Raw genomic sequence first — 11297 nt, 5'->3', positions numbered from 1 at the left:
TTAAAAATCCATCTGCACAAAATGCCTATGCATTTATGTAACCTGATCTTAAATTTTCCCATTGAGCTCCTCTGTGGAAAGTAGTAAACGTTAGACGAATACCTGACACTTCAGAGGGTGATTATTTATCAGTGAAACAAAATGTTGTAAATGCTGTAGAAATAAGTATGCAAAGGTCCTGACTTCAGTGAATTGCAACTGGTGATCAGTGATATCTGAACAAATTGGGAACAGAGTGCTGCCTCATATATCAGGAAGAACCTGCCTTAACATGGGTTGGTATGCCTGGGGATATTTTATTTCTTTGAGTCTTAAATTGCTGTGGTCAGCAGGACACAAATCACTGAAACTCCTGAATTACACAAGGCTTATACACAAGGCTGCTTCCTGAGGCTGGGGCTGGAATTTGGAATTGCCCTGCACATGGCTGCTGAACATAACTGAAGTTATAGCTTCTATACTTTTGCACCTGGCACAACTTCATCTGCTGGTGAGACATGAGGTTTTCTGTTACATCTTTTTTTGAGGGAAAACAAAGGTAAGAAAAGAATGAGCATTTAAGGAGTCTTGTCTGTTCCATGGCTTTGGAAATGTTATTTATGGGTCTTCTTCTTGCTAGCCTTCTGTTTTTCCCCCATGCTGGGGGATGAGAGCTGAGTAGGTATTTGGCTGTTGGCCATGGTTAACCCACCACAGATATCTTCACAGATTCAGAGGGACCTCTTGTCATTAGGACTTTCACTCTCTCAAAGGGATGTGAGAGTGGCATGTAAAGGAAAGACTCCTATCAAAAGGTGTCCTGTGAATTTGAAAGGGATTTCAAAAGGAGTAGAGGCCATGCCAAGCATAGAGTTATGTAGAACAGCTTTATGCCTGAACATGAGGATTAAGTACAGCCTTAAAATCACTACACTCCTCCTACATACAAGCCTTACTTTACATGGAAAAGGTGCTGGATTCTTACTTAATTTGTAAGCAGTGCACTGGCCTGCTGAGGCAGCATAAGTACATTCCCTTTGTGGCACACTGAAAAAGGTCACGAACGTATTCCTATAGAGATGTATCACAAGCCTTTCAAGTGTTTCCCCATGTTTGAAAGCTTGGGCCTGAATACAGCACCTCTTTCAGAACACTGAGATTTTCTGAGCTTGAAACTTCTGTAAACTGCAAGATATTATATGGCGGTTTTGTGTTAGGAGAATCTTTTGCCATCTAGTTTTGGAGATTATTTTACCGGAAACAATTATTTCTCTTTTTGCATATTATTTTACTAGAAACAGTAATTTCTCTTTTTAACATAATTAATGTTTTAGGCAACTCGAGTTATTTGTGCAAGTTTGTATTTGGGTGTTGTTATGTCTCAGTGCAAGTACAAACTGCTATGTGTATCCTAAGTGATTCTTCCCTATTCCTCTACACTTTGTGATAATGAAATTAAAGTATTCATTATGCTTCGAAATACTTGGAATTGCTGAGAGGGCAGGGAAGAAAAACACAGAATTCAGACATTACCTATTTGCCAAGTGGTAACAAGTCATCGCAGGCTAGCCCGTCTCTGGTGCACGGTCTTAGCCTGCAGCATACATAAATGAAACTCAAGTTGGTTTAGCCCTTAAGGTAAAGTCAGTCTGGAGATTTGGAAGGAATTATATCTTTGAACCTTAATCAGATAATTTCTATTTAGCAACTCTAGTTCTGCTTATAGCTCTGATATGGTGCAGAGGTGCTTTGGGGGATATGACACATCTCAGTTTCACCAAGGTTTTAACTTAAACAGAACTGGGGAATTAAAGGGTTTTTGGTTGGTTCCAGCTGTCTTTTGATTTAGAGTATAATTTAAAAATGATTAATGGAGATTGTGCACTTCTTGAATTTTCTAAAGTATTTTGTGATGAAAGTCTTCTGTTTTGTGGTTTTCCTGAGTAGCTTGGGCAACGTTTCTGAGTTCTTCACACTGACATCCTTTCCACAGCCTCCTTTTCAAGAATTCAGAATTTTTAATGGTGAAATTTTATGGCCTCTTGCCCCCAGTTATTTGGTGAGTTTTGTAAAGTAGAAAGTTGATTTTTGTTTTTCATTTTTCATGTTAATCATAATTAACAAAATTGACTCAATTATTCTGGCAGTGCATTAAGTAGTGAGCCCTATGCCAGTCCCTTGGATAGGGATATTTTGGGTGCCCACAGCAATGGCTCTGAACATGGTAATGTTCCACGCTGTAGCTATTTGTTGGGGTTTTTTGATTTTTTTGGGGGTTGTGGGCTTTTTTGGTTTGGTTTAGTTTAGGTTTTTATTGGTTTGTTGGTTGGTTTTTTGTTTTGTTTTGTTTGATTTCATTTGTTGTTTATTTGGTTTTGAGTTTTTGGTTTTTTTTTGTTTTTGTTTTTTGTTTTAATTACATTGACTTTCTGTTTAGAAATTTCATAGGTCAGGATAATACATCACATTCATATTATCCCAGGAGTTTTCATTCTTTTTCAGCTCCCTAAGAATTTGCCAGTGGTAAAGCACTATGCATTTCAGAAGGTATATTTTCCTATTCAAATACCCTTCAACAACATCTTTGAAGTATTCCACAGATCTCCAGCAGTCCATGGATGGGAGTTGAAAATCACTGTATTACCACAGTACTACTTCCTACTCTTTGTTTTCTTTAATTAAAACTATTTGAACAGATTTAGAAAAACAAGGGCAAGTGCCTGATTGTGCACCCACGACAGGGCAACCCTGTCTGTGTAGGGACAGGAGAATGAGAGGCTGGAGAACAGAGTCATGAAAAGGGACCTGGGGGTCCTGGTCAGTGGCAAGATGAACGTGAACCAGCAGTACCCTGGTGGCCAGGAGGGCCAACCCTGTCCTGGGGCATCAGGGACAGCATCACCAGCTGGGCAAGGGAGGGCTTGTCCTGCTCTGCTCTGCTCTGCTCTGCTCTGGGGCAGCCTCACCTTGAATGCTGGGGACAGTTTTGGTCACCACAATATAAAAAGATATTAAACCATTAAAGAGGGCAATGGAGGGCAACCAAGGTGATGAAGGGCCTTGAGGAGATGCTGTATGAGGAGCAGCTGAGGTCACTTGGTCTCTTCAGCCTGGAGGACACTGAGGAAAGACCTCATGACAGTTTACAGCTTCCTCAGGAGGGGAAGCAAAGGGGCAGGTGTAGATCTCTTTACCCTTATGACCAGTGACAGCACTTGAGGAAACAGCATGAAGCTGAGTCAGGGGAGGTTTAGGTTGGAGATCAGAAAAAGCTTCTTCACCCAGAGGGCGGCTGGGCACTGGAACAGCCCCCCTGGGAAGTGGTCACAGCATGAAACATGACAGAGCTCAAGAGGCATTGGGACAGCACTCTCATGCACATGGTGTGAGTCATGGGGATGTCCTGTGCAGCCAGAGCTGCACTCAGTGATCCTGATGGGTCCCTTCCAACTCAGCATATTCAGTGATTCTGTGACTATTATATTGTGAATTAAAACTGGATATTCATGTTAATATAACAGCTAAGTTAAATAATAATATTGAATTAACTCCATTATCTAGGAAAACTTCAGAAGTCAATGCCAGTGGGAGTGCAGCCTTCATGGAAACCTAAGGGCAGGACTCAATACCTACATGATAGCTGAGCTCGCTGGCCACAGCACACTGCCCTGAAGATCAGGGATATTATTGCATCAGCCTCTCTACAAACTGCTTGTAGGAAATCTCCCTGATCCCACTGCACATGCACTTCAGTTTCTTTGGGGCACAAGGCACATTTGACCTCAGTGTGTTTTGGTTTGGAAAGACAGGTGTCTGCTAAGGAAGGCAGGTGCCTTCCCTGAAATGTTAAAAAAAAAATATAGACCCCCTCCCTCTGGATTGTTACCAATTTGAAATTAAGGGGGGCTCTCAGGCAGAAATATGGAAGCAGGAATAACAGTTCTTTATTAGGAAAGAAAAAGATAAAATAAACAATGCAGTGAACTAAAACAACACTGACAGAATACAACTGACACCCTGTTAGTCAGGGTGTCGGCAGCAGTCCAATTGGGAATTATGGCTGCAGTACTCCTGGAGGGTTAGGTGTGGTTCTGTTGGAGCAGTAATCCTGTAGAAAAGGGTGTAGTCTTCCTCTGAAGATGCAGTAGAAGAGGCAGGTATTCCTCTGGGAAATCCAGTGCAGAAAAAGCCATGCTGATGTTCCAGAAACTCATTATATCCAGGTGGAAATGCTTGCCTCCTCCCTCTGGGAGGAGCATTTTGCAGTGGGATGCTGTAATTTTTATCAGTCATGCAGTGACATTCAATGGCCCATTAACAGCAGATGTCTCCGTGGTGGGAGGATTGGTTTGCGGAAGAGATAAAGAAAACTGTCCAATTAAGAGAAGATAACTGACACACCTCTAACAGATGGCAACAGAATACATCTTGCCTTGCAATCTCAGACATAGCAATGCTGCCATTCTGAACTGCCCCTTCATCTCCATTTAAGAATTATTTTCCCAATGGAAAATGTGAAGTGGGATCCATCATACCCTGCTTTAGACATCTATCACAAGGTGTCCTCAGCAAAGCTGGATGCCCAGATTTCTTCTGGATGCCCAGATTTCTTGTTAGGGTCAATGCAGTTTAGTCAGTGATGTCAGTGGAATTTAGGATATGTTTTGCCTTGCTGGGATGATTATTATACTCAATTCTTTGTTTCAATTTGCTCCAGCATCAATGCAAGCAACTGATAAGGACTATTCTAAGTGATGTTAGAATCGTTTTATAGGAACAGGCAAATGTTGGGTCTGTGGCCGCAGGCAAATGCAGATACGTTTTAATATTGGTCTTGATAAATATGTTCCTCACCCTTAATTAGAAATGACTGTTAACTACACTGTTGAAAAGATAAATTTTTATGAAGTCACATATTTGGCATAGTGTCTGAACAGATCTGGGGGGTTTGGTAGGGCTGCCTTTCATAGCGCGTTGCATTTTTCAGAAGGAATTTGAAGAGTTTGAAATTAAATTTAAAAAAATTCACACAAGAAACCCCTACCTCAAACAAAATGGAGCAGCAAAACCAACTGTTTTAATGCAACCCAAACTCATTCCTGAGAATTGCAGAAGTTGATAGTTCAGGGATTTGTGTAATGTTAAGAGTTGGCACTGATGTCTCGTTATTCATGCTCAGGACAGATATTCACATCACCCCACAGCAGTTTGCCTTTTGTAAAGATACTACACAAAGCTTTCAAATCTATAAGAAGTACATGTCCCTTAACATTTGCAGGTTTATTAGGCGTAAATACTTCCTCAAGACCAGAGTCTCCTCAACCATGCTGGGGAGCCCTCGCTGCAGCCCAGGGCTGGCCCAGCAACAGGGCTGGGAATTCACATCACTGTGGAATCAGAACTGCCTGAGGTGGCCCTGGAAATGCACAGATGGAGGTTTCTGGGCTGTCAGAAATGCTTTGCCAGGGGCCAAATGGCAGCTGGACCAGGGCAGTGACCCTTCCCCTCCCCTCAGCACTGGTGAGGCCACACCTCAAGGGCTGTGTCCAGTTCTGGGCCCCTCACTACAAGAAGAACATTGAGGGGCTGGAGCAAGTCCAGAGATAGACAATGGATCTGGTGGAGGCTCTGGAGCACAGGTCTGATGAAGAGCAGCTGGGGGAGCTGGGGGTGTTTGGCCTGGGGAAAAGGAGGCTCAAGGGGGACCATGTTGCTCTCTACATCTCCCTGTAAGTGGTACCAAACAGGTTCTTTCACCTGGTGTGCAAGAAGCCAATCCACACAGAGCTGAGGTATTTCATTTTTTTACACTTCTCTGCAGAAAGGGGTGCTGGGTGGCAAATCCACAAAGCCAGCAAAATGACTACCAAAACTTTTCACTATTTATGCATTTTAACAAAGGCACTAATGTTCATTCATAAGAAGTTACTTAGTTATCTTATTAATTAGTGTTCTATCTTCTATTGGTTAATGATTCTCTCACTTCTCATGTTAATTAGTCTGTATGCTAAGTCTTCCTCTTCCTCTGAGTTGGTGGCTTTCTTGAGTCATGATTTTCCACTGCTGGAATTGCTTTTTACCTCATGGAAGCTGATGCAGCACAGTTGTTGAGTTGTCCTTATTAGTTTCTTCCTCATCTTGAGGGGTCTGTCAAATGTCCTCGTGGCCCATAAATTCTGCATTCTTTGTGCCCACTGTCAATGGCACATCCTTCTTCCCAAGCTCATTGTTAACTTCCCCCTAGGTCTGAGATCACTGAAGCATATCCAGCACTAGTCCTTAACAAGGCAACAAGTATTTTTAATTTCTAATGCCTGGACATCACTTAGCCCTTGTTAGCTGCTATCTAATTCACAGATTAAGTCTCCTTTCTTGTTGATTAGGCTTGAAGATACACCAAGAGCAAATGTCAAAGAACATCTTTTCTTAATTTTCATCTCCCAGGTAAATAGCGCCAGGGTGACAGGAGCAGAGGGCATGGCCTCAAGCTGTACCAGGGGAGGTTGGACATCAGGAAGAATTTCTTCACAGAAAGGACGATTAAACACCGGAATGGGCTGCCCGTGCAGTGCAGTCGGTATGGATGGAAGTGTTGAAGACGCCTGGAGGCGGCACTCAGCGCCGTGGTGCAGGTGACACGGCGCGTCTGGGCACAGCTTGGACATCGTGGCGGTTTTACAAGGCAATGACTCTGTGGGGAGGGCAGGCGCCAGGGCGGCTCTCCCGGCCGTTCCTGTCGGATGAGCTGGCCCAGACCCACACAGGCTCTGCGGCAGCCTCGGGCCGGCCGGGCCGGGCCGAGCCGGCACCGCCGCCGTGCCGGGCCCCGATCCGCGTTCCCGCCCGGGCCCGTTTGGCCGCGCACCGCCGCTGCCGCGCGGGCGCTTCCGGCGGGCGCGTTTCCGTTTCCGGCCGCGGGCAGCCATGGCGTCGCGCAAGGAAGGCTCGGGCGCTGCCGGCGGCGGCTTCGGCGCCGCCAAGGGCAAAGGCAAGGCCGCCGCCGCGGGAGACTCGGCCGTCAAGCAAGTGCAGATCGACGGGCTGGTGAGCAGGGGGCCTGGGGCTTTCGCGGGCGAGGCGGCCGCTGGAGCCGCCGGCGGGGCCCGCCGTGGGGCGGTGCCGCGGGAGCCTCGTGTCTGCTGGGACCGGCGCCTCTCGCGGGCGAGAACGGCTTCGCGTCCCTGCGGCCGGGCTCCCGCCCTCGTCCGTGTGAGGGGAGCGGCTCGCGCCCCGTGTAAGCAAAAGCCGGGCCGGGGCAGAGTGATTTCTCTTTAAATGTCCCATTTCACCTTCCAGCTCCGCCGCCCCTGTGCCCGGAGTTGCTCTTTGCTGCTTTTCTACTCACAGTCATACCCTATTGCCAGAAAATGCCGCAGGTCTAAGAGCTGAGAGCACGGTGGGTTTTTCCCTCACCCTTGTGCTTTTTGCCTTCTCTGTCAGGGCTGCCATGACCCCCTGCGTTTGCTTAATGGGAAATAAAATAAAGTGACGGGTGAAATGACTTGACAAAGAACAGAGCCATCCTAATACAGACAATCAGTGCAGGCCTGAAGTGGAAGAGCATCTACTGAAGGTGGTTCTTGGCTGTGCTGCTGGATCTTTTTGTGTTTGTTGGTTCAGGCCTTAGAAAGTTGGTAACACTATTAATGACACAAGGAGAAAAAGTTACTTAGGGGTGGAAACATTGTTTTTTACTTCATTAGCTTTGCCAAGTGTCAGTAGAACATTGTACAGCTGGAGTGTGAAGGAGTTGGTACCCTGGTTATGAAAAATAAAATCATAGTTTTGAGACAAACTTTGAAGCCTGCTTGGCATTATTAGTGGTAGTCCTCAGCTCTTATCCTGGAGATATACAGTGTAGTAAATATTTGGGAAGATGAAAAATAATTTATTTGTGTGTAGAAGGACTTGTGAAAGAGGAAATCTGAATCCCATTTTTTCTGCCCTGCTCTGTCCAGCTATCTGTGTGCCCGTGGCTTTGGTGCATGGAGCATTTTCAAGGAGTGGTGAAAACTGACTGGTTGTGAAATGTTCGTAAAAACCCAGCAGTAGATAGCAGACTGCTCCTGCTGCAGGCTGGTGCCAAACACTTAGATAAAAGCTGGTAAATTTGATTTATGTTGCTCCTGATTGTTCTCTATCAGGCATATAATCTGCTTTGTGAGCTGCTGTTGTTTCAGATCAACTGTGAGTGTCTCTGATGCTCTGCTTCTGACAGTCCAGCAAGTGTTTAGGATTTTTTTATTTGTTTGTTTCATGCTTTTTTTCCCTTCTCCTTGTATTTTTTTCTGGTGCAGCACAGTGGTGCCTCTCACACAGTGTCACTACAGAGGGAGGTGATTTACTGAAAACTATGAAAGCTTTCAACTTTCCACCCCTGAAGATGTCTCCTAGCCAAAGTGTTCTCAGGACATTGACATTGGTTCATAAATTTCTCTGACATCTGTGATGGACAGAAACGTTGGCATAAATTTGTTTGCTTTGCAAACAAAGTTTATTCAGTTATAAGTCCTTCAAATGTCTTACTGAAATTCTTCTGAAGTGTTTCTGATACCTCACTGGTTTAAATGTCTTATCTGCCCTCACAAATTAACAGGACTTCCTCAGTCATCTTGATGATGACCAGGGTGATTACATGCCAAGAATTCTGAATTGTGATGGGCATCAGGGGAGTTGGTGATCTCTTTCTCTTCAGTGGTGTCTCTTCTCTTGGCATTGTCACAATTAATCCTTCAAATGGGGCTGCTTTGAAAGCAAAGGCATGTCTAGGTAGGCTGCTTTGGAATCTGAGGGCAAAATAGAAGATGCATCAGTTATCTCTGTATGTGAGAAGGTGAAAGTATGTTTAAAAAGCTTGGTGTTTCAGAGGAATAATAAATTAAAAAACCCCAGTATCTGTCATGAAAATAAGAAGTTCTAAATGTTATGCTGTTACCTTAATATGTAACAATGCAGCAATGTCTGCTTCTCAGACCTCTTTTTAAAATCTGGTACAGATGAAGCATCCTGGAGTTAACTTCTTTCTTACTTTAATCTTCTCAATTTCTTAATAAATACTTAGATTGAAAATAGATTCCAGTGTAGATGGCCTGGTCTTTGTAAAAAATTAGAAAATGCAGAGTGAAAAATAACCCTCCAGAAGCACATTATAAAATGTGTTTTTCTTTCAGGTGAGATGTAAGAATTCACGTATTTGTTTTTGGCCATCCTGACAAAAAGATCAGATCAAGTGCCATATATTGCGTCCTGTTGTCCTTCCTATTGTAGAAATTTGGATAGTTTTCTCCAGTCAAGGAGCCCAAAGAGAGCTTGTGTTTACAGTGGTGCACAGGCCTGGGAGAGAGTGACTGGTGGGAAAGAACCCGTGGGTGCTGGTTTACAGCAACCAAACATGAGCCAGTGTGTGTCCAGGTGTCCAAAAACACCAGTGGCCTCCTGGCCTGGATCAGGAGTGCTGTGGCCAGGGGAATGATTGTCTCCCTGCATTCAGCACTGGTGAGGCTGCACCTCAAATCCCATGTTCAGTTTTGGGCTCTCTGCTACAAGGAAGTCACTGAGGCCCTGGAGCATATCTGGGGAAGGGTCTGGAGCACAAATCTGAGAGGAGCAGCTGAGGGAGCTGGGGGTGTTCAGCCTGGAGAAAAGGAGGCTCAGGGGAGACCTCACCACTCGTTCTGCTCCCTGGAAGGAGGCTGTAGCCAGGTGGGGTTGGTATCTTCTCCGAGGTAACAAGTGATAGGACAAGAGGAAATTGCCTCAGGTTAGTATAGGGGAGGTTTAAATTGGATATTAGGAAAAATTTCTTTACTGAAAGAGTGGTTAAATATTGTAACAGGCAGCCCAGTGTGGTGGAATCACCATTCCTCAAAAGTGTTTGAAAAAACATGTAGATGTGGCACTTAAATAGGTGGTTTCATGGTGAATACTGTGCTGAGGTTGGATTGACTGTGGGACTCGATGATCTCAGAGGTCTTTTCCAACCTAAACAATTCTCTCATTCTATGATTATCACAAGCTGTCAGAAATGATTGTACAGAAATGCCATAAATTGCTTGCCTCTTTTTATTTTTTGCAAGAGGTGTTGATGGACTCAGGTTTGTTCTATTCTAGAGATTCTTCAATGGTAACCAAATATTTTGTAATTTAGCTGCTAAAATTAATCATATTTGGTTCACTGATATTATAGTATTTTCTTTCAGCAAGGTGCAATAAATTTCAAACTATAAGGTGATGTATTTTAGAACATAAGAAATAATTATTACTTTGAATGATTTTTAGGTTAATGGAAGATTTTAGATTTCCATCAAGTCTTGGAGACTTCTCTAAAATGCTTCCCTAGTGAAATTTCTAACCATACTACACTGTTTAAAATTGCTCTTATGGAGAACTTCTTGGCATATTTATGCATTTCTCATTATTTTAGTAGTGATATCAGGCAACACAGAAAACTGTCAAGGCAGAAGTGAACTGGTGGATTATTCAAAGGCATAAAATCTGCTAGGTTAAATAAGTAGCATTTTTACATGATGAGCATCAAAGTCTGTGTCATTCAGAAATTGCACTAATATCCAAAACCAGATACTCCATGTGGTGGATTGTAGGTTGTGTCAGACCACTAATATGTGGCTGATGGATGTATGGAAACTTTCTTCTGGAAAATAGCAGCTGTGGGATGGGAGATGGGGAACTCCTAGCAAGGTGAGTGTGCTGCCAGGCCAGATAAGAGATCTTATGAATCCCATTTGCCTTCAGGGTGGTTAAAAGGCACTATGTTTTTACTGGGAAGGGGTTTCATTCTCTGAAATCTTCTTCATGAGGTTATTCTAGGAAGGAAGATAGAAGTAACTAAATTAATTAACTAAATTCTTAAGCTCCAAAATTACTTTGTCTTTTTAAATCTTACACTTGCATTTATTTACACATTCAAAAAATTATGAATGGTTCTGAAGATCAGTGTTAGCTGACTGAAAAACATTTGCTTATACATGGCTCTTGCAGAGTAACATAACTAGATCCATAACTCATGCCATAACATTCATTGAGTTTATAATTTCTTTAATGGGAATATGGTTTCCTTTTTTACTCAACCACTGCATATGATTTATTTTTACACATATGTTCATTGCACAAAATTTTTACATATTGTAGGAAGTAGCAGAAGTTATGTAGTTTTTTCAAAATACCTATAGGTTTCTGTTCTTATATCTTCATAACTGCTGATGTGCAAAAACCTTAATGCTAGTAACAAATTGCCACTATACCTTAAGATATCTGTAAGTTTGTTTATAGTAAATACAAACATACATTGGCCAAAACAT

At 43.3% G+C, this 11297-nt stretch overlaps 1 protein-coding gene across 2 annotated transcripts in view; it reads left to right on the top strand.

Moving 5' to 3' along the window:
* Nucleotides 1-3906: 3906 nt before the first annotated feature.
* The window catches only part of EIF3H (eukaryotic translation initiation factor 3 subunit H), an 87833-nt gene continuing 80442 nt past the window's right edge, over nucleotides 3907-11297 (top strand). Inside the window, exon 1 of one of the 2 annotated variants that reach the window (XM_085572466.1) lies at nucleotides 3907-7023. In XM_085572466.1, the coding sequence (XP_085428592.1) occupies nucleotides 6720-7023 (304 nt within the window). In that variant the 5' untranslated portion in view covers nucleotides 3907-6719. The remainder of the gene's footprint in view (nucleotides 7024-11297) is intronic. The other variant, XM_021546491.4, reaches the window with a different exon arrangement.

The sequence above is a fragment of the Lonchura striata genome, chromosome 2 (genome assembly GCF_050655825.1).
Source record: "Lonchura striata isolate lonStrDom1 chromosome 2, ASM5065582v1, whole genome shotgun sequence".
NCBI classification, from domain to species: domain Eukaryota; kingdom Metazoa; phylum Chordata; class Aves; order Passeriformes; family Estrildidae; genus Lonchura; species Lonchura striata.
Note: the sequence above shows the minus strand (reverse complement) of the source record. Positions and strands in the feature narration are given on the sequence as shown.